The sequence below is a fragment of the Meriones unguiculatus genome, chromosome 17, assembly GCF_030254825.1.
Source record: "Meriones unguiculatus strain TT.TT164.6M chromosome 17, Bangor_MerUng_6.1, whole genome shotgun sequence".
NCBI classification, from domain to species: Eukaryota; Metazoa; Chordata; class Mammalia; order Rodentia; family Muridae; genus Meriones; species Meriones unguiculatus.
In genome coordinates, this window is record NC_083364.1 from 25,224,570 (window position 1) to 25,251,791 (window position 27,222).

At 46.8% G+C, this 27,222-nt stretch overlaps 1 protein-coding gene and 1 long non-coding RNA gene across 9 annotated transcripts in view; one reads left to right on the forward strand and one right to left on the reverse strand.

Moving 5' to 3' along the window:
* Positions 1–11,364, forward strand: Abcf3 (ATP binding cassette subfamily F member 3). 2 transcript variants are annotated; one of them, XM_021638587.2, is made up of 21 exons: positions 1–155; positions 379–526; positions 650–729; positions 1,161–1,207; positions 1,434–1,531; positions 1,620–1,742; positions 1,883–2,149; positions 2,876–2,956; positions 3,043–3,102; positions 3,185–3,241; positions 3,339–3,361; positions 3,475–3,530; positions 3,635–3,835; positions 3,928–4,004; positions 9,273–9,317; positions 9,395–9,527; positions 10,032–10,120; positions 10,218–10,309; positions 10,471–10,603; positions 10,727–10,814; positions 10,903–11,364. In XM_021638587.2, exons 1-21 carry the CDS (start codon positions 83–85, stop codon positions 11,059–11,061), a joined length of 2,130 nt encoding a protein of 709 aa, XP_021494262.1. In that variant the 5' UTR covers positions 1–82; the 3' UTR covers positions 11,062–11,364. The 2 variants fall into 2 exon arrangements, with proteins under 2 accessions (XP_021494262.1, XP_060226062.1); XM_060370079.1 differs by lacking the exons at positions 1–155; positions 379–526; positions 650–729; positions 1,161–1,207 and adding an exon at positions 1,223–1,244.
* Positions 7,435–27,222, reverse strand: part of LOC110549404 (uncharacterized) — a 21,552-nt gene continuing 1,764 nt past the window's right edge. For 2 of the 7 annotated variants that reach the window (XR_009586883.1, XR_009586880.1), the window contains 5 exons: positions 19,954–20,052; positions 15,721–15,795; positions 11,304–12,222; positions 10,200–10,959; positions 7,435–8,101 (listed from right to left, as the gene is read on the reverse strand). This is a non-coding gene — a long non-coding RNA (uncharacterized LOC110549404). Of the gene's footprint in view, positions 8,102–10,199; positions 10,960–11,303; positions 12,223–15,720; positions 15,796–19,948; positions 20,053–27,222 lie in introns of all 7 variants that reach the window. The other 5 variants (XR_009586885.1, XR_009586882.1, XR_009586881.1 and 2 more) reach the window with 4 other exon arrangements.

Genomic DNA, 27,222 nt, shown 5'->3' on the forward strand with positions numbered 1-27,222 from the left:
CGGGGAAGGGGGAGGAAGGGCAAGGGAGGCGGTCCTAGGCCCAGGTCTTACTACGACTGCGCAGACGGGATCCCGGGTGAACATGGCGACTTGCGCCGATATCCTGCGGAGCGAGTTCCCAGAAATTGACGGGCAGGTCTTCGACTACGTGACCGGTGAGCGAAACTGAAAAAACTGCCCGAGGAGGCGGAAGTGGAGGTCGTGGGGGAAGACTGAGGGCAGGCAGTGCCGCAGACCGCTACCCAGTCTCTCCCCTGCATGACCTCTTATCTTGAGGGCCGGTGGGGTCTGGAGCCCTGAGTGGGCTGAACAGACGCCGAAACTGCTCGTCCATCCGCCCTACCCGGTGTCTTTCTTGTTCTGCGGTGCCCGGCCCAGGTGTCTTGCACAGCGGCAGCGCGGACTTCGAGTCTGTGGATGACCTGGTGGAGGCTGTGGGGGAACTATTGCAAGAAGTGTCCGGGGACAGCAAGGATGACGCGGGCATCAGGGCTATCTGTCAGCGCATGTACAATACTCTACGCCTGTAGGTGCCAAGGGAATGAAGTTGATGGGCAGAGGGAGGCGAATCGAGTACAAACTAGGGGGAAAGTCTGAAAGCTGTAAATCTTTTCTCCCAACTGACTACGTTCTGTCCATACCCACGTAGGGCCGAGCCACAGAACCAGGGAAACAGCCAGGTGCTACTGGACACCCCCATCCAGTTGTCAAAGATAATGGAAAACTACGGTGAGAGTGAGGGGAGATTGAACTAGCTGCCTTCTGCCTCCACCCCAGCCACCTGCTCCGTTGCAGCTCAGGACTCTCTTCGTCTCTTCTACAACAAGGCTTGTAGGAGCTAGTGGTATTTTTGTGAACAAACGCTTGTGATGAAGAATAGGGTTGGAGAGGGTTCTCCAAAGCTGCTGACTATAGTAGGAGGCATATAGGCCTCGGAGCGAAACAGATTTGGTTTTGCCAGTTTGTATCTTAAAGTCTTGAAGAGCACAGCAGCCTCTTCTTAAATGTGAGATCTTTTTGGTTTTTACCTCAAGACTAATAGCCATCTATTCCAGTGTCATAAACTGTCTTTAAAACTGTTCTTAGTTCTTGTTAGTCACTCAAAGTTTTCATTTCCCTTCCCTCGTGGAGAAGGTGACTGCTTTTCTTATCACTTACAGACTGTGACACCAAACTTCCAGCACTGCTAAAGAGGGAACAGTCCTCGGTGAGGAGGAGCAAGGGGAAGGGGCTGTGTGTCTATGGTGGGTGTGAGAATTGACTGTCTAAATAGGGGGTGTACTTGGGTGGGGAGAGTTCTGGTGTGTCTTTCCCTGAACCTTTGATCCTGTATCATCATGGGTAAGTTTAAGGGCTTGCTTGAAGCGTTCTCTGGAATTCTTTTTTGAACCTGTACCCTAGTGTGAACTAGGCTGTGTTTGGAATTCACTCAGACAGTAAATGCAAAGAAACTGGAGAAGGCTGAAGCTCGGCTGAAGGCCAAGCAGGAGAAGCGTTCCGAGAAGGAAACTCTGAAGACCAGCGGCCCGCTGTGAGTTTAGGAAGAAGGGAACAGGACAGACTCTGGTATTGCAGGGCTGTCGGGAGCCCTAAAAACTGCCCATTTCTCCTTTTAAAAGAGTCTTGGAGGAGGCCTCGGCTAGCCAAGCAGGCAGCAGAAAAGAGAGCCGGTTGGAGTCATCTGGCAAGAACAAGTCCTATGATGTTCGAATTGAGAACTTCGACGTGTCTTTTGGTGATAGGTGAGGGAATGGCCAGCAACACAGTCAATCTTTCTAACTAAAGGAGACTCTGGAGCCATGAAGAGGGACTAACACAGTGTTGAAGTCCCTTTGCACCTGTTTCTGGACCATTCTTCATCTCTTTCCTACCACCCCTTCAGGGTACTGCTGGCTGGAGCAGATGTGAACTTAGCATGGGGCCGACGCTATGGGCTGGTGGGACGCAATGGTCTGGGGAAGACGACGTTGCTAAAGATGCTGGCCACCCGGAGCCTGCGGGTTCCATCCCATATCTCCCTGCTGCACGTGGAGCAAGAAGTCGCCGGAGATGACACCCCTGCCCTGCAGAGTGTGCTGGAAAGTGACACCGTCCGGGAGGACCTGCTCCGGCAGGAGCGGGAGCTCAGCATCAAGATCGCGGCTGGCAGGTGAAGGCCTCAGGCTAGAGGGCACACACAGTAGCTGTCTGTCTTGGTTGGGTTTTGTTAACTTGACACAAGCTATAGAGTTATATGGGAAGAGGCACCTTAATTGAGAAAGTGCCTTCACTGACTGGCCTGTGGGCAAGCTTGTGGTGCTCATTGTGGTTGTGGACCCAACCCTGGCCTATTGGTACCAGGTTGAATAAGAAAGCAGGCTGAGCAAGCCAGTAAGTGGTGTTCCTCTGTGATTCTACTTCAATTCCCGCCCTAACTTTCCTCAGTGACAGAGTGTGACCTGAGATTTATAAGATAATATAAACCCTTTCCTCCCCAAGTTGCCTTTGGTCATGCTGTTTTAGTATCACAGGAACAGAAACCCTGACTAAGTCACTATCTCTGACAGAGTGTCTCCATAATTCATGTGACCTCCCTAGTGAGTAGCAAGGCTTGGAATTTGCCCTGTGGAACTATAAAACCCTCATTTCCCCCTGCTTTCCAACCTGAAAGATGGAGGACTCTTTAAGACTGCCTTTACCAGCTAAGAGTGGTGGCACACGCCTTTAATCCCAGCACTGGGGAGGCAGAGACATTATCACAGACTGTTAGTTCAAGGCCAGCCTGGTCTACAAAGTGAGTCCAGGACAGCCAGGGCTCTTACTACACAGAGAAACCTGTGTTGAAAAAGAAGATAATTGCCTTTATATAAAATGGTTGTGTCTTTTTCCTTCCCAGGGCAGAGGGTTCAGAAGCTTCACAGTTGGCAGAAATCTATGCCAAACTGGAGGAGATTGAGGCTGATAAGGCACCTGCCAGGTATTTAAAGTTCCCATTCCCTCTCCTGTTTAGTTGCTCTCTCATTTGAACTGTTCCAACTGCATTCTTCAAATTTTCATTCCCAGAGCATCGGTCATTCTTGCGGGACTTGGCTTTACCCCTAAAATGCAGCAGCAGCCCACCAGGTTAGTAAACTTTGCATTCTTGACTTTGAACACTGCTGGCTCTGCTCCTCCTTGTCGCCTAATGTGAGTCTGTTATTGTCAGGGAGTTCTCAGGTGGCTGGAGGATGAGGCTGGCCTTAGCCCGGGCTCTGTTTGCCAGGTGAGCCCCCCGAGCCTGAGCCCGTGTGACTGGAACATGGTGGGGTGTATTAACACGTCTTGCTATAAAGCCTCATGCACTGTATTCTTTCCTGTAGGCCAGACCTTCTGCTCTTGGATGGTGAGTCTGGATGAGCTCCCCTGACTTTGGAGGTAGACGAGGATGGTAACGACCTTCTTCCTAGTTCTCCAGCCCTTCTTTCCCAAGTATGTGTTTCCCTGTTTCCTTTCCAGAACCCACAAACATGCTGGATGTAAGGGCCATCCTGTGGTTGGAGAATTACCTGCAGGTGAGTTTAAGGAAGGCTCTACACTGGGTCTGGAGGAGGTCTGCCTCCAAGACACTGGGGCCCAGTGACCCTTCCAAACAGCCTGCCATCCTGTTATTCCTCAGACGTGGCCCTCCACTATCCTAGTTGTCTCTCATGACCGCAACTTCCTGAATGCCATTGCCACAGACATCATCCACCTGCACAGCCAGCGGCTAGATGGTTACCGAGGGGACTTTGAAACCTTCATCAAGAGCAAGCAGGAGCGGCTCCTGAATCAGCAGCGCGAGTATGAGGCGCAGCAGCAGTATCGCCAGCACATCCAGGTGCGGTGGGGGAGGCAGTACCCTGGGTCCCATCCGTAGGTCCCAAGAGTTGGCGGTAGAGAGTTAGTGACCAGTGCCTACTTCTCTTGTAGGTTTTCATTGACCGTTTTCGATACAATGCAAACAGAGCCTCTCAAGTGCAGAGTAAACTCAAGATGCTGGAGAAGCTGTGAGTACTGAGTCCTTGAGCAGACACTGGCTGCTCTTCATTTCTTCCCTCATTTCGTAAGCCACCCTTTATCCTTCCACTGTAGGCCTCCCCTCAGCTAACAGCCAGCTTTCACTCCAGCATGGAAGCGTAGTATTTCATACACCAGGCTTGCCTAGGCAATCACAAATTCAAATTGATTGTCTGTTTCTATATATTTGCTTACTCTGCCTTTTCTCTCCTCCTACTGAAGATTAAACCTAAAGCCTAGTGCAGACTAAGTCTCCCTCGTGTCTGGCTTCACTATGAGCATATTTTCTAGGGTCATCCATGTTGTCATGTTGTGGTGGGCTGCTGCTCCGCTTCACGGGTCTAACAGCATGTTCTGAGTCAGCTGGTGCACCTTAGGTTGTCCCAGTATTTTGTTTTTAGGATTAAAGAATGGTGCTGTGAACCTTCCCGGGGCTGTGGGGATTGAGACCAGGTGTCAGTTGGTAACTTAGACTGACAGCCAGTTCACAGCAGTCTCCCGCCTCAGCCTCCAAACACTGAGATCACAGATGTGCACCGCCACACTTGGCCTGCTGTGAACATTTATGGACAGTTTTTTTTTTTTTTTGCTTTTGTCTTTTAAAGATTTTTATTTCCTGTGTTTGAGTGTTTTGCTTGAATTGTGTGTAAAGATGTGTGTGTATGTGAGAGAGAGAGGTGGGAGCTGAGTCCCCTGTAACTGGAATGAACAGCAACTATATGTGTGCTGAAAATCAAACCTGGGTCCTCTTCAAAAGCAGTAGGTACTTTTAAAGCACCAAGCCATCTCTCCAGCCCCCTATGTACAAGTTCCTAAGCAGACATTTGGTTTTTAGGAGTGGATTTGCTGTTTTACATGGTAATTTAACTTGTGAGAGTTTTTGTTGGTGGCGTGTAGCCCTGGCTGGCCTGGAACCTGCTTTGTAGACCAGGCTGGTACCGAACTCACAGAGATCCGGCCTGTCTCTGCTTCCCAGGTGCTAGAATTAAAGCACGTGCCACCACAGTTGACCCTAATGTTAATTTTTTAAGGCTCTGCAGACTAGGTTTATTTGTTTTGAGACAGAGTTTTGTAGCTCAAGCTGGGCTTAAACTTTTACTTGGCTTTGTTTCGCTTTTGACATGGGTTTCACTGTGTTGCCCTGGCTGTCCTGGAACTTACTTTGTAGACCAGCCTGGCATTGAACTCACAGAGATCCACTTGCTTCTACCCAGAGTGGCCTTAAATTGTTAAGTAGTAGTGCCTGGTGCCTTTGGTCCCAGTACTCCAGAGCCAGAGGCTGGCAGATTATCTACAAGGCTAGTTCAGGATAGCCAGTTCTACACCGAGAAACCCCGTTTCAAACCTCCCCCCCAACAGAAAGAATAACTTGCTCAGTCTGTATAATGTTCCTCATACGTATGTTTTCGGGCTGACTATTTGGTATTGGATACCGGTTGTTGTGTTCTTCCCTGGGGGAGACTGTTCATTCTTCCTGCTCTCAGTATTCCTTGTTGCCTGTAGTTTTTGTATAGGGTTGAGGTTTTGTGTGTATCCCCCATCACACATAGACACACGCACACACTCAAACACCCACACACACTTTGGCATGTCTTTTGATATCACTGCTGTTCAGCTCATGTTTGGCAACCATGTTGGTGAGACTATGGGTTCTCGCAGTGCTTTTCCTGATCCACCAGCTCCGACAGTCTCTCCAACCCTCTTCCCTGAGCCCTAGGTGCCAGAGTGTTTTGTGGATATGTCTGTCATGGCTGGGCAGACCATTACCATGGCTGTCATGGTAATGGTCTCTTTCTGTTGTAAAGAGAAGTTTCCTTGATGAGGAAACTTGTAAGAACTTAGGAAGCTTGGCTGAATAGGATATTTGGATGCAATGCAGAAAAGACCCAGTTGGCTGCAGGACCAACAACAGTCTTTTACTTTGTTGCCTTGAACGCTAGGTGTGTCTGCTTCCGCGTGCTGGCATCACCACCGCTTTGGCTTCCAGACTATGTTATAAAGCAGATGCTCCTCCGGGGGCTGGGACCCTGAGAGTTGTTGTTTTCCCATACTTTTGCCAGTGCATGTTCCTTCTTGTCTTTTTTTTTTATTATTATTTTTTTTAATTTACTTAGGTATGCAATGTTGTGTTTGCATGTACATCTGCACACCAGAAGGGGGCACCAGATTTCATTATAGGGCAACCAGATTTCACATAGTTGTGAGCCACCATGTGGTTGCTAGGAATTGAACTCATGACCTCTGGAAGAGCAGCCAGTGCTCTTAACCTCTGAGCCATCTCTCCAGCGCATGTTCTTAACTCTTGCAGTCTTCACTGTCCTTGGATGAAAAGCAGCATCTCATTGTAGTTTTGATAAGCTGTTCCATGACTAATGACATTGCTCATCAAGGGCTTAATGTTCAAGGAGTCTTTCTGGAAATTCTGAGAAAGATTAAATTCATAAGGCTTACAAGTCTGATATGGAAACATTTATCATTGGATATTAAGGGTAAAAGCTACCCCAAAAAGACTGGGAGCTGGGTCTGGGGTCCGCAGACCTGCAATCTCCAAACTAGGGAAGGCTCAGATCCAAGGACTTCAAGTTCAAGGCCAGCTCAGGCAACAGTGAGACCTTGCCCCACGGGTACATTAATAACACAGTTACCATTTTTAAAAAATCTGCTGAAAGATGGGATTTAACAGACAAACAGACAAACCAGCAAACCGCTCGACCAGGAGAAGATACATGCCAGCAAACCTGATAGATCAAATTTCATCCCCAGGACTCATGGTAGGAGAGGGACCCAGCTCTTGCATGTTGTCCTCTGACCTCCACATGTGCACACACATGCCGACACACTCAAACAAAAGTGAATATGACTTTTTCTGTTTTGTGTTCTGAGGCAGGGTCTCAGGGTGGAGCCCTGGCTGGCCTGAATTTCCTACGTAGATCAGGCTGCCCTCCAGCTCACAGAGATCCGTGTGCTCTTTTCCCAAGTGCTCCACTGAAAGGTGTCTGCCACCACGCCTGCCAAATAAATGTCATTACAGGTTTTTTTTTTAGAGCAGAAGAGCTGTCTCAGCAGAAGAGAATGCTGCTCTTGCAGTAGACCTAGCTTTGGTTCTCAGCACCCATGGCAGCTCCAAAGGAACTGACACCCTCTTCTGACCTCATGGGCACTGCATACCTGTGGCACACCAGCACGCATTCGTGCAAAACACCCATACACATAAAAAAAAAATGAAAATTTTCTAATAATTTTTATATGTGTTTTTTAATTTTTTTTATTATTTTGTTTGTTTGTTTGAAGCTACATACGCTGTATGTAGTCTTAGCTAAGCTGGACGTCGCTGTGCAGAACATGTCCTCAAACTCAAAGACATCTGCCTGCTTCTGCCTCCCAGATGCTGGGATCAAAAGCATGCACCACTACACCCAATTTTACATATATATATTCGTTTAATTGTTTTTATTTTATGTGTCTTGGTGTTTTGCATGTGTGTATGTCTGTGTGAGGGTGTTGGACCCCAAGAATTGGAGTTAACAGTTGTGAGCTGCCTGCCATGTGGGTGCTGGCAGTTGAACCTAGGTCTGGAAGAACAGGCAGTGCTCTTAACTACTGAGTCATCTCTCCAGGCCTGTTCATGCCCTTTGTTTGTTTCTTTGTTTGTTTTAAGCTACAAAAAGATGATTCTCTTTCATAACAGATAGTGAGCTAGAAGAGTGTTGGCCAGCTAAAGGGCATGCAAGTCTGAGTTTTCTCCAAGCATTTAGTTGTGCAAGAGGGACAGATTTTAAGTTAATTTTTATCATTTTGTTGAGTCCCTACATAACACAAAATGTTTGTGTATGCTGGCTTCAACCTCCTAAGTGGTAGGGTTGTGGTACTTTACCACATTCAACATAAAGTTGATTATACTACTCCTTCTATTAGTGTGTTTTCATTATATAGAATGGGGTTTGCTCTATTTCCACACGTTTGCTAGCCCTTGAGGGAATGTTTCATCTGTTTATGGCTGAGCACTCAACAGTCACTTGTCTTCAGCACTTTGCCAGTTATGAGTGTCTGCAGTTACAGCCTCTCAGAGAGGCCACAGCTGACCAACCTGTGGGGATAAACATAGTTATTTAGAAGGCAGTTTGATGGCCATATTGTGGTAATTTAACAAATAGCTGTGGCTTCCACACTAGAGCTTAGGACCTCTTCAGGCAGACTTTGATACAGTTCACAGTACAGAGTTGAGTTCCTCCTGTGGGGCAGGCCTCAGTTCCGATCAGACAGCAGTTGATTAGCCCATAATAGACTTGTCAGTGGGCAGGCACACCTGCCTGGCACAGGCTTCCAAGGAAGACTGTGTATGGCGGGGCTCCCTCAGCCTGATCAGCATCTCCCAGAGCTGAGGGCTCACCAGCAGGCAGGGCCTTCGGTTCAGTTCTGGCTCACTTTGTGCTGTCACCAGAGCATGTGCATGCAGGCAGTCAGGCAGGTGGGTGTGGGCACAGTAATAGGGTCCTGACCTGGTGAGCTAACTATCACCTGTATTGTTTGGGGTCTACAAAGGCCTTCCTGACCAGCGGTTTTAGGAAGGAGGCCCAGCCTTGGCTCTGGGACTTTATTTAATAACCTGTGGTTTCTTGAAGCAGCTGTAGCCTCACACACAGGGTACTTCTCTTCGGGGGGCGGGGGGGAGAGGGAGGAGGAAATACTGAGGCAGGGTTTTTCTATATTCCTGGCTGTCCTGGAATTCACTCTGTAGACCAGACTGTTCTCAGATTCAGAGATCTGCCTGCCTCTGCCTCTGCCTCTGCCTCTGCCTCTGCCTCTGCCTCTGCCTCTGCCTCTGCCTCTGCCTCTGCTGGGTTTAAAGGTGTGCACTACCACTGCCCAGCTCAAACTTTATTATTTAATGACTTTATTTTTAATTTACTTGCATTGGTCTTTTGCCTGCATGTATGTCTGTGTGAGAGTGTCAGATCCACTGGAACTGTAGCTACAGACAACTGTCAGCTACCATGTGGGTCCTTGGTATTGAACTGGGGTCCTTTGGGGGAACAGCAAGTGCTCTTAACTGCTGAGCCATCTCTCCAGCCAAACTGTATTTTCTAATTAGCTTATAAAGTATCAGGTTTCCTTGTAGCTTTTCCATACATCCTTAGTTTTTGCTGACCTCCCCCTCATCTTCCTGTTTCTCTTCCCTGCTTAACCCTTTCTAACCCCCAGTGTTCTTTCTATTTTCATATCTTGTTAAAATAATCATTTTCTATCTTTCCTCTCAGACCTGAACTGAAGCCAGTGGACAAGGAGTCCGAGGTGGTGTTGAAGTGAGTGTAAGCTGGGGAGCTGATGGGGACCTTCTGTTTCCGGGCACCTCCACATTCCACCCTTGCACCTCCCGCAGGTTCCCGGATGGGTTTGAGAAGTTCTCCCCACCGATCCTGCAGCTAGATGAAGTAGATTTCTACTATGACCCTAAACACGTCATCTTCAGTCGTCTGTCTGTCTCTGCTGATCTCGAGTCTCGCATATGTGTGGTATGGTTACTCTTCTGTTCAGTGTCCTTAGCAATATGGAGTGGGCCAATCCAGACACAGTAGAAGGAAGAGTACAGAAAAACGGGTGGGGCCTGGACACAGGAAATGATCCTCATACTGCTGTGTTCTCTGTGGCCTCACTGGGCCACCTCAGAGATGAGAAACCTGGCATGTGGCAGTTTGTAAACGTATAAAACAGGAATTTACCTTATTCTTCTTGGTTCTGAATCATAACAGTCAGGATACAGTAAAGCAAGAACATAGGTTACAGGTCAGGATGCTTGGTTTTAGAGAAATTTCCTCAGAAGGGAAATTTAAGGCTAGGGAGCTAGCTCAGCAAGAAGTGCTTTCTGCCCAAATGCGAGGGCCAAATTCAGTCCCCAGGACTGGACTCCAGTTCCTTGGAGTTTCTGGTTGTAAGGCTGGGACTACCGGGGCCCTCTTCCTTCCTTCCCTTCTGTGCCTCCCACATTCACATTCCTTACATGTTCATGGTGCCTACAGGTTGGGGAGAATGGGGCTGGGAAGTCTACCATGCTGAAGCTGCTCATGGGGGACCTGGCTCCGGTTCGAGGCATCAGGCATGCCCACAGGTAAGTAACCCCCTCATGAACTGCTTGTACACTCATACGCATTCAGCTACCTACACTACTCCACAGTGGTGCCTCCTACCTTCATTTTTGCCTCCAGGAATCTGAAGATAGGCTATTTCAGCCAGCACCATGTGGAACAGCTAGACTTGAATGTCAGTGCTGTGGAACTCCTGGCTCGCAAGTTTCCAGGTATGTTAGGGATAAGAGCATTTTAGCTGATCCTTGCGCCTAGGCCTGTCTTGGGTCAGTATAAAGCAGCCTGCCTAAGTCGATGGACATTGAAAAGGTGAGTATCGGATGCAGCAAAGGAGTTGGGCCAAGAGCTTATCTGATGTGGGGGCCTTTTCCAGGGCGACCTGAAGAGGAATATCGTCACCAATTGGGCCGGTATGGCATCTCTGGAGAACTGGCCATGCGTCCTGTTGCAAGCTTATCTGGGGGCCAGAAGAGCAGGGTAGCCTTTGCTCAGATGACCATGCCTTGGTGAGCTTAATATTTGTGGGTTCTTGCCTTCTTATTTCCCCTTCTTGTCCCGTACAAAATGATTGTTCTTTGTGCCAAGGAATTAATTTTCTTCCATCCTGTAACGTGTGTTCTGCCTTCCAGCCCCAACTTCTATATCCTGGATGAACCCACAAACCACCTAGACATGGAGACAATTGAAGCTTTGGGCCACGCTCTCAACAACTTCAGGGTGAGCATGTTCTTGCCCGACTGTTCTTCCCTAGGGCTCTACATCCTTTGATACCTGTTCCCTTGAGCACTTCTGTTCTGTCTTTCAGGGTGGCGTAATCCTGGTATCCCATGATGAGCGCTTCATCCGCCTGGTGTGCAAGGAGCTGTGGGTGTGTGAGAAAGGCAGTGTCACCCGGGTTGAAGGAGGATTTGACCAGTACCGTGACCTCCTCCAAGAACAGTTCCGCCGGGAAGGCTTCCTCTAGATCCTGGCTGAGTAAAGACTGTGCCTAGGACATGGACTGGTTTTACAAGACCCCTAAGCTACCATGTAGGCAACCAACTCCAGGCTTAGGACTTTCCCTTCTTGGGAACAGCCTTATTTTCCAAATTCCTCTTTTCCTTTCAACTGGAGCATCTTCTGAACAATGTGGGGAGACCTATCCAAGGGCCTGTGAATACAGTCCTGAGGGAAAAGGATAGGGGTGCCATCCGGGGTTATACGTACCCCGCTGCCCAGCTTGACAGGGCCCCATGTGGCTGCTATGTAAATTAAATATCCTCCTGTATCTCTGTTTCCTCATCTCTGCTCTTTTGTGGGCAGGGCTTGCCATGGTCTTCTGCTGTGGTTTCCGGGTTCTCTGATTGGTGTTTTCCTTCTAAGAGAATGTCAATCACACAGACAAAGAGCATCAGTGCCAGCCTTCCTCTTGTTGTGTCATCTGTCTGTCCCTTGGGTGGGCTTGAGCAGGAGGAATGAACAACAGTGTATTGGGGTTGCTGGTGCTCGTGTCCTGGCCTGGGATTACTGTCAGCTGAGAGGATCTTGGGCTCTGCCGGCTCAGCCCTTGCCGCTTGGGAGTTTGAACTGATTCTCGAATCTGGCCTCATACAGTTCAACTGCTTTCTCTGGGGACTTTGGCACAGCCTCATGTTTCTCTAATCTGGACCTTCAGGGCTCAAAAGAAAACTATTGTTTCCAGTTTGCGTTAGTGACTTAATGTTCTGGATTCTTCCTCTAACCATGAATAAGCAGCCTAGGAAGTAGGGAATTGGCCTAACTGAAAGAAATAGGACAGTTTGTTCTTCTCAAGCTAATCTGACTTTTAAGAGGGAAGATACATGCAGTAGCATGTGCCTGTGGTCCCAAGCACCCGGGAGGCTGAAGCTGGGGCATCATTGCATTCATTTAAGAGACCTGCTTGATCTGTGAGACCCACCTCTTTTATAAAAGAGGAAAGAGATAGCTTATAAGTTATTTCTCAGGGACTTAGCTGCTATAGTTAATCGGTGTATGGAAGACATTAAAATGGAGTCAATGGAGAGACTAGCTCAGCCTGCTGGAGATGATAGAAGTCCGGAGTCTCACCCCATGAATCTCTGGGCTGTGCTGAGTATTATGGTCTAGGTAGTTTAGGAAGAGAAGCCTGTGGGTTAAAGGAGAATATGTGAGTTAGCCTTGTATTGTAACAAAGTTCCTTATAAAAAAAGAAAGAACGAGCAAGGAAAGGTTTCTTTTGCCTTACGGTTTTACAGGCTTCACCCTGTGGGCACTTGACTGTGTTACTCATGTGCTTATAGACAGAACATGGGGGACAGGTGCACATGCTGACACAGCAGCTCAGGGTAGAGGCCTCACGCGTCCCGGAGTTTGCCCCTTTCCCTCCAGCTAGATCCTCCTTCCTAAGAGTGCACATGAGTTCTGTGCACCTCAGCAGTGATCCTGTGCATGGCTGTGTGTCCCTCAGCAGTGATCCTGTGCATGGCTGTGTGTCCCTCAGCAGCGATGGGACCTTTTTCAGACAGGTAATTCTCTTCCAACTTGAAGCCCACAGATAAGTGTGTTGGGGAACAATAGGCCCCATGCCTGTCAGTCATCCAGGCTCAGCCTCTGGATCCCTCCCTCTTGGGGATAGTTAGCCCCCTAGGAGTCCTGGAAGAACTTTGAGAAACAAGAGCATTGAAGTCAAGGTGCTGTGATGGAAAGGTATTAGTGGAAGGAGCCACAGTAGAAGCTAAGTAAAGCAAACCATGGAACCCCCGGGTTCTTTGTGGCACTGTTAAGGGACTGGCCTCCACGCAGTATGAAAACCTGAGAACGGGTTTACCATGTGCCCACGCTGACTGGAAGGATTCTGTAACTAACCATGGGCCTGTCTGGCTTAAAGAAAAGCTGCAGGCACCCAGGCCACCTTCACATGTGCTGGAGCCCTATGGGAAGGAGGTGGCGCTTGGTGGGAACTCCAATTCCATGAAGAGCCCATGGTGTACAGTGAGGCGAGCCTACCTGCACTGCAGGAATTCTGGGCATTAGGAGGCAGTAACCGCCAACTATGATGCAGAGCTGTGTAGAGATGCCAGTGGCAGCCAGCCCTACTTATTTCAGAAAACAAAAGAGCAAGGGAGCCCCACACCAGCAGCAGCTGTCTCCTGTATTGGCTAATACCGGCTGGGGCACAGTCTGTATAGCAGCTTATCCTGGAGCTCTTCTGCATACATCAGGTTTTTGAGTCATTCAGAGGCTGGCCAGTAAAGGACTTTAGGCTGTGGTCTTCCCTGAAATCCTGGACTCCTGGCCTCTCTTGGCCTGACTGCCCACCAACAGCGCATGGGTAATTTGGCTGGTTCTCAGTAAGAATCCATTGGTCCCTCAGCACAGTTCACGAAAGGCACTTAGGCCACTGGGCAAGTTGTTCACTTCCTTATGCTGTTACTGTCACTTCCTTATGCTGTTACTGTCTGGAGATCTACCGGACATTTTACTAGGTTCTGGCTGGCTTCCAGGCCAAGTTTAGCTCAGAGCCTAGCTCTTCCCTGGGCTTGAACATGCAGAGTGGATGCCAAAGACTGTAGGAGATGCCGGCAGGGTGGATCCAGGCTGTGAAAAGAGGCCTTGAACCTGGAGTGGTAGGCAGCTCCTAAGTGTCCCCCAATCCAGCCAGTTGCTTTTCTCCCCCTCTCCTTCCCCATTTTGATTCTTAGGCTTTTTTTTTTAAAAAATAATACTTTAAAAAATTATTTAAAGGTTCAAATTATTAAATTGATATTAATATATTAATTGATATTAATATATTAATATTAAATTATTATTTAAAGATTTATGTTCTGCCTGCATGTATGCCTGTACTCCAGAAGAGGATACCAGATTTCACTATAGATGGTTGTGAGCCACCATGTGGTTGCCAGGAATTGAACTCAGGACTTCTCGAAGAACAGTGCTCTTAACCTCTGAACCATCTCTCCAGCCCCCTTAGGCTCTTATTGACTAGTGATTGGGTAGTGGTGGCACACACCTTTAATCCCAGCACTCAAGAAGCAGAGGCAGGTGGATCTCTTAAGTCCAAGGACAGCCAGGGTTACACTGCACACTGCATACTGGCCTGATAAGCTCTTATGCCGTTAGTCTGCTTGCGTTGTGGAACTCGGGCATCCAGTTGTACCAGGTTGAACAAATGGAGGATACTTCATTGAGTATCCTCTTTCCTTCCTTCCTTCCTTCCTTTCTTCCTCCCTCCCTCCCTCCCTCCCTCCCTCCCTCCCTCTATTGAGTGTCTTTTTTTTTTTTTTTTTGATTCAGGGTTTCTCCGTGTAGGCCTGGTAATCCAGGAACTCACTCTGTAGACCAGACTGGCTTGAACTCATAGATACATCTGCCTCTGCCTCCCGAGTGCTGGGATTAAAGGCTTGTACCACCATGCCCAACTGAGTGTGATCTTGAGAGAAGCTCTCTTTAATTTTAATTTAGTTTTATGTGTGGATGGTTTCATTTTTTGTCTGTGAACCATGTCTCCTCAGAAGAGCATTGGATCCCCTGAAACTTGAGTTACAGACAGTTGTAAGCTGCCATGTGGGTGCTGGGAATCAAAATGCAGGCTTCTGGGATAGCAGTGTTTAACTGCTGAGCCAGCTCTTCAGCCCCAGTGGCCCCCTCTTTTTTATTTTATTTATCTCTTTATTTATTTTTGGTAGCCTTTTTATTGAGACAGTCTCCTGTAGGCCAGCTAGCCTCAAATTTGCTATGTTAATAAGAATAACTGAACACTCCCCTGTCTCCGCCTCCCCTCCCCCCACCCTCCATCCCTGCCACTAGAGGATTACATGTGGCATGTGACATGTGACACCACCCTGGACTTCAGTGTTGTTTATTCTGTGTGTGTGGTTTTTACAGACAGGTTCTCTGAGCCCAGACAACCTGGAAGTCAAATGTAGCTGAGGGTAACCTCGGATGGGAGAACACACCCTCAGGTCTAGTCTGTGCGGTGCTGGGGGTCAATCACCAGTGCTGTAGATGCCGAGTGTGTGCTGTGCTAACCGAGCCGAGTCTCTTGCTCAGCCCTTCACTCTTAAAGTTCTTTTCATGTGTGTGTACACTTGTATGTGTTTGTGTTGGCAGGCACACGTGGGTAATGTGTGTGTGCATGCATGTGGAGGTCAGAGGGCAATCTCAGGTGTCATTCCTCAGGCCCTTTGACCTTCTGTTTGAGACACGTCACCAAATGGATTAGTCAGCTGGCCAACAGGCTTCCAGGAGCCAGCACCACTCAAATTCTAGGCACACACTATCATGCATGGCCTTTTATGTGGTTCAGGGATCAAACTCAGGCCCTCCTGCTGACAGAGCAAGCACCTTAGCAGCTGAGCTATCTCCCTACCTCTCCCCTTTGTTTTTAACTCATAAACTAGGAGTCCACTCTGGAGTAAGAAGGGCATTATTAAGTCTCTCCACATCGTGTTTTCCTTAATAACACAGGAATAACAGTGCACTGAAGAGTCCTGCATTGGGTATGCACATGATTAAAATCAAATGTATTATGGGAAGGGACATGTGTAGTCAGCATAGGTTCATGCAATCCAAGTCTGTCAGTCAAAATAGAATCATTCAGCCCTACTAATTACTGAATAGGTAATATGAACAAAACTCTTACTATGGTCACTGATGGTCAGAGTCTGGACTGGGAATTTCCAAGCTTTGGCTCCTTATTCAAGAATGAAATAAAAGCCTGCAAAAGGAGAAAGGAAATTTTATTTAAAGTGAAGCAATAGGAAAGGAGAATTGCACAATGAGCCACAGGAGTGAAGATGAAAGGACCCTGATAGCATTTGGAGCTGCCTTTTATGTGTGTATGACTATTTTTCCTGACAGCCTTAGATTGTATGAGCCTGTGCTCATGTCCCTGTCCATAATACATGTAATTGTAATGTGCACACCCAATTATACATAGGCATAGGTTGTTAAGTAAAAGGTTGTTCCTAAAAGTTAACTTGGAGACAGTTTTGTTTTACTGCTCATGTACCCCAAAGAAAAGTCCAAGCTAGACTGGCTCTTTTTCCCTTGTATCGAGATACAATGGAAATATGTTTGACTAGAAATTGAGCTGGACATAGCGGTACATGCCTTTAACCACAACACCTGGGAGACAGAAGCAGGTGGATCTCCATGAATTCAAGGCTAGCCTGGTCTACATAGTGCCAGGGCCACACAGTTAAACTGTCTAAAAAACAAAAACAAAAGAAACTGTCCAAGTTTGATGCTCATGAATAACTGGTTATTCCATTGTCCTGAGTGCCTGAGTGCGATGTATGTACAGCTTGGTGCTAGTGGGAGTCCTAGGTTGCTCGGTGCACTGTTCAGAGAGGGCTGTGGTTAATTTATGCCCCATGCTTGCCTTCCTGTTTCTAGTAGCGAGGCTTAGCCATTATGACATTCATTACTATTTGTTGTGAGCCTCCCTGCTTAACTGATTCTTGTTAGATTTTGGTTTGTTTGGTTTAAAGCTAGCTGGAGATGTGTCTTGCTTTGCCTTGACCTTGTCCAGGTACATGTTCAGGGCATGTAGAACCCTTTGTAGGTTCTCCGGAGACAAGGCAGACAGAATCCTAGACATCAGCCTCCTTGATCAGGAAGGTTGTCTGCTGTGGCCTTTTGCATCAGAGTTCTTGGTCAGATGAAAAGTGTAATCTAGAATGGCCATGGGCCAAGCTGTCACTAAGAGCACCTTGTTTTATCCTTGGTTCTCCGGCACTACATGGTCCACCACAGAGAGCCTCTGCTGAAGAGCAGCCCCAGCCGGAGAGCGCATGAGACAGTTTGCTGTCTGTGTTCACAATGGTGTCTTTAACCCTTAAGTGGGCATTCAGGATCTCATTCGGTCCTACAGGGAGTGTATGTGGAGTCATTTGCCTGAACCTGGTAATCACGGCTGAGGACCACAAGGCAACCTCTGTCAGGGAAGGCAGAGCTGCTGACAGATGTAGGCACCAGCCTGGACAGTGGAGCCACAGCCACAGCTCCTGTGCAGCGTTCCAGGACTCAGCAGAGTGGACTGGGTTACCCTGCACCAGAAGGTCTGATTGCCCAGCTTCTCCAGACTCACAAACTGCTGGGCCCTAGAGCAGCAGGATGTCTTGCCAGCACCAGTTGAACTGAGTGGTTTTAGACAAGGCCTCACTATAGCCTGGGGCTGGCCTAAAACTCTGTAGCCTCAATGGGCCTCACACTTATTCCTTCCTGTCTCCCAACTGCTGCAATTTCAGAAATGTGTGCCACATCCGCTTTGCTTTGCTGATTTTAATGTTTTAAGTACCTTTGTTTTTATTTTTTGAGACAGGGTTTCTCCGTGTAGCCCTGGCTGTCCAGGAACTTACTCTATAGACCAGGCTGGTCTCTAACTCACAAAGATCCACCGGCCTCTACTTCCTGAATGCTGAGATTAAAGGCATGTGTCACCACCACTGGGCCTGATTTTAATTTTTTAATTATATTATTTGTATGTGTATTTATATGAATGTGTCCACACATGCGACAGCACACCTGTAAAGTCAGGACAACTTGTAAGAGTTGGTTCTCTGCTTCTACCGTGTGGTCCCAGGGATTGAACTCAGGTCATTAGGCTTGGTGGCAAATACCTTAATGCACCGAGCCATTGCTAGTCTTGCCTTAATGATTTTCAAAGAATTATTGCTTGTAATGCTATGTAGCTGAAAACCTCTGCATTTTGTCAAATTTCTCTGTCAAAATGAACATCTTTGCTTCATTTTGTTGAACACGATTCTCTCTGTCTCTCTCTCTCTCACACACACACACACATACACATGCCTGCTTTTTCCTGGATGCTCTACACTAGACCTACTCCATCAGTCAGCATTAAGAGAGGGCTTCATGTAACTGAGGCTGGCCTTGATGACAATCCTGCTTTGTTTCTCTGGTGCTGACATTATAAACACCATGTCTGGTCCTCATCAGTTGAATTAATTTCTTTTCTTTTATTTGTTTGTCTCAATATATAGCCCTGACTATCCTGAAACCCACTATGTAGACCAGACTGACCTCAAACTCACAGAACTCTGCCTGCCTCTGCCTCCCAAGTGCTGGGTTATAGGTGTGGGCCATTACACCGAGATGTCAGTTGAATATCTGCCGATGAACGGTTTCACTGGTGCAATGTGGACAGCTGTAGTTTAACCCAGTAATAATAACAGTTAAACATGTGTCCACCACTGTGCTCGGCTCCTTTTCTCCCTTTTTAGTCAGGACCCAGTCGCTGGCCTGGCACTCACTACATTTAGGCTGTCTTTCCCCCCTCAGATAGCCCAGTCTACAATATTGCCTATAGAGGCTAGGGAGATGGCTCAGGAGTGGAGAGCTTTTGCTGGGCACCTGAGCTGGGTTCCCAACACCCATGTCGGCAGCTCAGAGCTGCCTATGATTCCAGATCCAAGGGATCCAACACCATCTTTGGCCTCCATGGATACCTAAATGCAGGTGGCACACACACACAAACATACACACACACACACACACACACACACATATATATATATATATATATATATATATATATATATATACACATATATTACCTCATAGGAATGCCAGAGGTGTACAATACTGACTTAATAAAGCAACAGTTTCCTTCAGCCCCGATAGTTTCCAAAATAATTGACACAAAGACTATGATTTCTTTTACAAGCCTAAAGCATTAGAGCTGGGCAGCTTTAGGTTCTCTAAGCTATTTAGCTGTCTCTCAGCTACACAACCGAAGTCACTTGCCAATAAGTTATCCTGTCTGGGCTGGATCTGCTCCACCAGACCACATCCTCTTTATCTTCTCCTTTTACCACCTCCTCCCCTTGTCTCTGGTCACCTGCCCAGGAACCTAAACCCTGCCTACCTCTCTTCTGCCAAGTCACAAACTTCATCATTGTTTTAACCAGTAAACTTTTAATTAGGTACAGCAAAGTTTACACAACAAAGACAGGTGTATGTGAGAATGTGCTTACTTGTCTGGGCTGCAACCAGATCTTGGGGCGGGGGCCAGTAATTAGCATTAGAATACTTAACACCAGACCAAACCCCAACACAGAGGTTTGTTTTCTGACTCTAGATCCTATCAAGTTCACCATATTAACATGATAATGTGAATCAGTTTCTGATAGGCCTTATCAAAGTTGCAACCCAACGTATTTGACATAAGCCCCAAGAAAAGAAATGGGGTTTTGTTTTTGGGTTTTTCAAGACAAGCTTTGTGTATCCCTGGCTGTCCTGGAACTCACTATGTGGACCAGGCTGACCTTGAATTCAGAGATCTGCCCGCCTCTGCCTCCCAAGCACTGGGCTTAAAAGTATACACCACCACCAACCAGCAAAGACATGTTGGTTGACCTAGCATGGATGTCTTCCTGCTTAGTCAGACCTGGCCTGATGTGTCAGGAGGGAAATTCGAGGTGGCTGCTGCTCCTCCCCCCAGGATGCCTCTCAGACCACCTAATCACTGCTGAGTACAGGTGTTAGGGACCTTCCACCTCAGTCCCACAAGACTGGGACTGTCACCAGCAAGTCTCGTTCTCAGGACATCCGGGTACTGAGGAAAGGGCCTTCCATCCGATTGAACATCTGCTAAGTGTTCTTGCTTGAGGCTTATTCTTCTCTGTAAAATTGCTCTGCCAAGGGCAGGAGATGGAGTTCAGTGGCCAGGTACTTGCTTAACAAGCTCAAAAGGAGGGAGGTGGTAATATCAATGTCTTTTCTGTCTGGTTTATTTTTATTATGGTATAAAGCTGTCCAAAGTAAAGCTCAGAGAGACGCCCCTTCTGTGATAACTCCCACAACCCCCACTTCCTATTGATGGTTCCTTGGAGTGTTCATCACTGCACCTCACCAGTTCGTTGGGGCTGGGTCTAAGGATCAGCACTGACTCCCATGCTGTTCTTGTCCTCGAAGGTCACTGTCCTTACAAGGAGAAAGTTGAGTGGCACACCTGCAGGAACACGATGAGGTCTCAGCGCCACAAAGCCACAAACCCAATCCTGCCCTTCCCAGATTTCCTGCTGAGCTCCTGAGCCTATGGTGCCCTTCGGTGCCTCTCTGCCCTGCCAGATGGCATGAAGCCAGTGTTCAGGATTAAATGGTAAAGCGACATCATTGTTAGTATCTTGTCTGGGTGGCTGTTCAGAATGGCCTGGAGATAATGTACACCAGAACATTCCAGGATGTGGGCCATCAAATGGTCTCTGAGCTAAGAAGAGGTCTCTTCTCAAATTCCAACCAAGGAAGCAGACTCCCCAGGACTCCAGAGGGAGAAAAATTCGCATGGGTACAGGCAGAACAAAAAATCAAACATTTATTTTTAGCAGGCAAGAAAGAAGTGGCAATAGGCTCTCCTGAGAGAGAGCAGCACAGACACTGTGGTGCAGGGCCACCTGGAGCATTGGCCTTCCAGGAACACTCTACAGCTTCTCTCCTTTCTTTCACCTAGAGACCGGCAATACAGTCCGTATTGAGCGCACAAAGGGGTGACCACTCGGGAAGTTGAGAGACTGACTCTAAGGGAAAGATGCCTGCTCCTCTCCTCGGGAGCTGGCTGCAGCCTGCTTTCCTTATCTTTTCTCAGTGCTCTCTCCAACATCTTACCTGATTAACTCCGCTATCTCCTACTGTCTTATCTTCCCCAGTCTTCCCGACTTCACTGTTTGTTTTAAATAATTATTTTTATTTTATGTGCATTCATGTTTTGCCTTCATGTCTCTGTGTGTGTATGTGTGTGTGTGTCAGATTCCCTAGATCTGGAGTTGTAGACAGTTGTGATCTGCCATGTGGGTGCTGGGAATTGAACCCAGGCCTTCTAGAAGAGCAGCCAGTGCTCTTAACCACTAAGCCATCTCTCTAGCCTCCTCATGGTTTTAACTCTGACATCTGTGTTTCAATTTTCTTATTAAGTATTTTTATTGTTTGTGTGTGCACTGTGTGTTTGTTGTGTATGTGTGGTGTACGCATGTGAGTGCACATGCAGAGAACAGGAGGACATGGATGTCTTCCTTTGTCTCTCTTCACCTTACAGCCTGAGGCAGGTCTCTCATTGAGGCAGAAGCTCCCATTTGATCTAGGCTGGCTGGCTAGTAAACTCTTGGGATCATTACTGTCTCCAATCCCAATTCTTCAGTTACAGGCATATGCAGCTAGGCCTGGCTTTTTACCCAGGTGCTGGGATCAAGACTCAGGTCCTCATGACTGCAGGGCAATTGGTCTTAGCCACTCAGCCAGCCTTCTTCCACCCTTAAGTATCCTTAAATAAAAATGTATCAAGAGTTGAAGACTGTTTCAAAGTTACTGTATCCCTTCCCCCAGCTCTGGTCAGCAAGCTCCAATGCATTCGTCTTAGTTACTTTTTATTGCTATGAAGAGACACTATGAGTAAAGCAATTTGGAAAAGAAAACATTGTATTTGGGGCACATGCTTGCAGAGGATTATGGTCCATGAGGTCCATGACTATCCTGGCAGGAAGCTGTAGCTGAGAACTACACCCTCATCCAAAAGTAGGAGGCAAAGGGAGCTGAGAATGGTACTGAGTACTGAGGGTTTTGTGTGTGTGTGTGGGGGGGGTATTTTGTTTTTGTTGTTGAGACAAGGTCTCACTGTGAAGCTCTGGGACTTGCTATCCAGACCAGGCTAAGCTTGAACTCCCAGAGATGTGCTGCTCTGAGTGCTGGACTAGAGTGGTGGCCCACACTAAAGCAGTAAGTACTGGAGCTTTTGTCCTCAGAGGCATTGAGCTTCCTCCATTCTGCCTGAAAACTCCTCCCTTTTCACTAGCCTCAGCAGTTCTGATTCATCCTTTAAGTCTCAAATCTCAAGCAATAGTATATGACTTCTTTTTTGTTGTTTCGTGTACTGGCCAGTTCTGTGTTAGCTTGACACAAGCTAGAGTTATCAGAGAGGAAGGAGCCTCAGTTGAGGAAATACCTCAGTTGAGGAAATCCAGCAGTCTAGGCATTTTCTCAATTAGTGATCAATGGAGGAGGTCCCAACCCCTTATGGGTGGCGCCATCCTTGGCCTGGTGGTCCTGGGTTCTATAAGAAAGCAGGCTGAGCAGGCCACAGGAAGCAAACCAGTAAGCAGCACCCCTCCATGGCCTCTGCATCAGCTCCTGCCTCCAGGTACCTGCCATGTTTGAGTTCCTGTCCTGACTTTCTTCAATAATGAACAGCAATATGGAACTGTAAGCCAAATAAATCCTTTGCTCCCCAACTTGCCTTTTGGTCATAGTGCTTTGTTGCAGCAATAGAAACCCTAACTAAGACTTTATGATGAACGTATAAGAAGGAATTTATGCCAGGTGTGGTGGTGCATGCCTCTAATCCCAGCACTCTGGGAGGCAGAGATAGGCAGAGCTCTGTGAGTTCTGTGAGGCCAGCCTGGTCTACAAAGTGAGTCCAGGACACAGGTTTTGGTCTTTAAAAAAACCAAAAAATTAAAAAAGACAACAAAAAATAAAAAGTAAACAAAGTAAATCTAATTAAGCTGAGAAGTACACTGTGACTGTGAATTAGGAGATTCAAGACAATGCCTGATCTGGATGGCTCATATCTGCAGTGTGGGATACAGTGGCAGGAGGACTACCTGTGCCAACCACTCAGACGCGAAGCCTGGGAATCATAGCACGGCCTCACCTCAAAACAATATGGTAAGAATCCCAATTCTTCCTAAATGAATGTCAGCTTTAATGCAATCCTTAATGTCTCGGCAATTTTTTTTTCTGGATTTAAAAGATATTCTTCAGGCTGGAGATATAGCTTGGTGCTTAAGGACATTTGCTGCTCTTGCAGAGCACCAAGGCTCAGTCCCCAGCACTCACACGGCAGCTCACAGCCATCTGTAACTCCAGTTCCACGGGATCCGATGCCCTCTTTTGGATCCATGGCACCATGTGTGCACTGGCCCACAAACCTACACGCAGATAAAACTCATACAAAGAAAACTTTAGGAACAAATAAGATATATTCTAATGCAAACACTCCTTTTTGGATGACGACAGCTTGCATTTTTCAGTTTGAAGCTGCTGGCTCCGTGACCTGCTTCACAGGCTTCGGCTGTCCCCGCAACACTAACTCTCCAATGTCCCTGGGCATACTGTAGAGATTTTTTTTTTTTCTGGCAACTGCAGGGGCTGTAGTCTTTAATTTTTCTTTTCATTACATTTATTATTTTGTGGATGAGGGTGTGAATGTGGTCAGAGGACAACCTGCAGGAGTTAACTGAGGGTCTGTGTGGGTCTAGAAAATTGAACTTACGCTTGAAAACAAGTGCCTTTACCTGCTGAGCCATCTCAACACCCCAGGGGCTGGATTCTTTATACACTCACGCACACACACACACACACACACACATTGGTAGACTTCATGCAGGAGGAGCTGCAGTGGGCAAGTTTCCTGCAGATGGTCCACTGTTTTGCATGGCTGCAATGGGTGTACCTTTGCTGTATTCCTCATATACCTGGCATGGTGTGATTGGGCACGGGGAGACCCTCACTGCCTATAGTCTGGTGCAACTGTTTCCTGGGTGTTGGCCTACTCTGTTGGATAAACTTCCTGCAGATCAACGTGAAGGTGTACTTTCATAAAATAATGCTGTTTAGATGAACGGATGATTTTATAATTCCTGATAACGATTTTAAACAATTCCTGATTTGATTCAAGTGATTTTAAGAAGTTAAAAAGTTAAGATAGTCGATAGAAAGTTAAAGTTAGACTCACAAGTAGAATGTGCCTAATAGTAAAAGCTGAAAAAGAGTTCAGTGAGCCTTCATGCACTAGCAAGAAAAATAGGCTTGGGACAAATTTATGATCAAGAAAACGTTCACTCTAGGACAGGTCCAGAGATGAGATCACAGGTCTCGGCATGCACCGTGATAAGAAAAGCCATGAATAAGAAGTGGGTAATTCTATTATGAATCTAAAAAACAGAGAGTGGGTGATTAGCTAGTTTAACTATATGAGACTTCAGAAATAAGACTAAGTAGATGACCTGCTTTCTGGTAAAAAAAACAAAAAACAAAACAAAACAAAAAAACCACTTGTTAACCAATGACATTAAATCTATTGCTTTGAACTTACAATGAATGTGTGGAACGGAAGATAGATAAAAATATTGCTTTGAAAGATAGATAAAGAATGTTTGGTTAGGTGTGAGTTTTGGTAGAAAAGCATGTGATCAATTATACTGCTGTAACTCCTTCTTGTGTAATGAGAAAATATGTAGCCTATGGCTAGGAGGTGATTTTTAAATATTTACTTATTATTGATACAGCATTCTGCCTGCCTCTGTACCTGCGCACCAGATCTCACTACAGATGGTTGTGAGCCACGCTGTGGTTGCTGGGAATTGAACTCAGGAAGAACAGCCAATGTTCTTAACCTCTAAGCCATCTCTCCAGTTGCTAATTTTTTTTTCTTACATAGAGAACATTGTTTTAGAGAGTGTAAAAGGGCTAAGAGAAAAAAAATAAAATGCTCCACCTGCCATCGACCAAAATGTGTCTATGTCTGCACATCTATATCTTTCTGTCTGTCTGTCTGTTTGCATGTATGTATACACATACATATATATTATATATGTATATATATACATATGTGTGTGTGAAGTTGTGGGAGTTTGCTGGAACTTGCTTGTTGGAGCCTGCTTGGCTTCATCCACCCAATGTGCGTGTGTGATATTTTTTTTCTCCTTCTTTTCTCTCTCTACCATCTGGCCACCACCAGCGGTGGCGTACACCAGTGCCATCAGCTACAGTCTCTCCCTGCTGGCCACTACCAGTGGCATTCACGGCAGGGGCCATCCGCATTGGCTTTTCTCTCCTCCTTTTCCCCTTTTAATCGCCGGCTGCTGTCAGCAGAAGCCCACCGCCAGGAGCCATCTGCTCCTAGCCCCTGAGGAGTTAACAGGGTTAAAGTTATAAGCAGCTCTGGCCTAGGCTTGCCACTCTCGGTGGAGGCCCCCATTAGTAACAACCAGCTCCGACCCAGAGAATCAAGCTTTTTTGCTGTCAGAAAAAAGACTGCTGGGCGATCAACCGCCAATTCTACACCTACTTCTTCGGTTTATCCTGACCTGTAGTGTTGAAGTGGGCCTTCAACATCATCCTATATGTATATTATACGTGTATGTTACATATTATATGTGGATATAATATATGCTATATATTATATATATTGATGTTTTGCCTGCCTGCATGTCTGGGTGAGGATGTCAGATACAGACAGTTGTGAACTGCCATGTGAGTGCCGGGCATTGAACCTGGGTCCGCTGGAGGAACAGCCAGTGCTCTTAACCACTGATCCAATTTTTAAAAAATTAGGTCTGGAGAGATGGCTCAGCAGTGAAGCGCTCACATTACTCCTCCAAAGGATCTGAGTTTGATTCTCAGCACCACCCGCCTGTGCCTCCAGCTGAGAAGGACCATGCCTCTGGCCTCTGCATTCACCTGTATAGACACACATAGTTTAAAAACGTCAAAATGATTCAAATATTTAAAAATTTTTATTTCGTAGATTTATGCGTATCTTTGTATGTGCACCGAGGCCAAAAGAAGGCCACTGCTTCCCTGGTGTGGAGGTACAGGTTGTTCTGAGCTGCATTGGTGGGTGCTGAGAATCGAACCCAGATCCTCCGAAAAAAGCAGCAAGCAAGCACTCTTAGCCACTGAGCCATTTCTCCAGCCTTTACCTGGAATTATCATTTTTCAAAAAACAGTGTGTGTGTGTTCGAGTCCATGTACCATAATGCACATGTGGAGGTCAGAGGACAACTTTGTGGGGTCATTTCTCTTCTTCCTTTATTTGAGTTTCAGGGATCAACCTCAGGTCACTAGTCATTTTTTTTTTTTTAAGATTTATTTTATTTATTACATATATAGTGTTCTGCCTGTATGCTAGCAGAGGGCACAGATCTCATTATAGATGGTTATGTGGTTCTTGGGAATTGAACTCGGGACCACTGGAAGAACAACCATCTCTCCAGCCCCTAGGTCTTGAGTGGCAACTCTCTCCATCTCACTCCCCACCCCACCCCCATCTGGAATTCTTGATTTGGTAAATTTGTGATGATGAATCTTATTTGTACCAATGAGAAACTCCGTAGTCTGTACTGAACCTGGATGCCTCTCAACCACACAGCACAAAACCCCTGACAAAAGCACAATAAATCTTCTCTTTGGGGGCCACATTTGCTAATGTGTAGCCTGAACTTTCCCACCAGCTCCAGCAAGATTGTTTACAGAAGGGCTTAGCCTTGTCCTGGAATGGTGGCAGTCACCTTTAACTTCAACAGGTAGGAAGCAGAGGCAGGGAGATCTCTGTGAATTTGACACCAGCTTGACCTAGGAGAGCAAGAACCAGGCCAGTCTGGACTACACAGAGAAATCCTGTCTCAAAGAAATGCAGACGTTAGCCAGCTGTGACGCAGACGGAGGCAGGAAGACTGCTGTGAGTGTGAAGGCAGCTTGGACTATATTAGCAAGACTGTAATAAAAAACTAAAAACTTGGGAGAGAAGGCTCAGAGGTTAAGAGCACTGGCTATTCTTTCTGGTGAGTACATACAGGTATTACACTGTATACATAATACATAAATCTTTAAAACAAACCCAGGGGCTAGAGAGGTGGCTCAGTGGTTAAGGGCACTGACTGCTCTTCCAGAGGTCCTCAGTTCAATTCCTGGGAACCACATGGTGGCTCACAACCATCTACACCCTCTAATGCCCTCTTCTGGTACATGCATACATTGTCAGGCATATTGGTTCATATTTTTAAGCGCACCAATCAGGAGGCAGAGGCAGGCAGATCTCTTAGTTTGAGACCAGCCTGGTCTACAGAGTGAGCTCCAGGACAGCCAGGGATACACGGTGTGTGTGTGTGTGTGTGTTAGGAATCCTTTTACACAAGTAATCAAAACTGTGATATGGCAAAATGGTGAGTATCTAAGCAAGCCAAAAGCTACCTTCAGACAAGCATAACCAGATGACTTTTAATTAAAAAGTTGTTTTGTTTTGTTTTCAAGACAGCATTTCTCTGTATAGCTCTGGCTGTCCTGGAACTTGCTCTGTAAAAGTAGACTGGCCTCGAACTCAGAGATCCACTTGCCTCTGCCTCCTAAG

Coding starts and splice junctions, on each gene's coding strand:
- Abcf3 (XM_021638587.2), top strand. CDS start 83: ATGGCGACTTGCGCCGATATCCTGCGGAGCGAGTTCCCAGAAATTGAC. Junction 527..649: donor ATGTACAATACTCTACGCCT/GTAGGTGCCAAG, acceptor ATACCCACGTAG/GGCCGAGCCACAGAACCAGG. Junction 10,310..10,470: donor CCTGGCTCGCAAGTTTCCAG/GTATGTTAGGGA, acceptor GGCCTTTTCCAG/GGCGACCTGAAGAGGAATAT.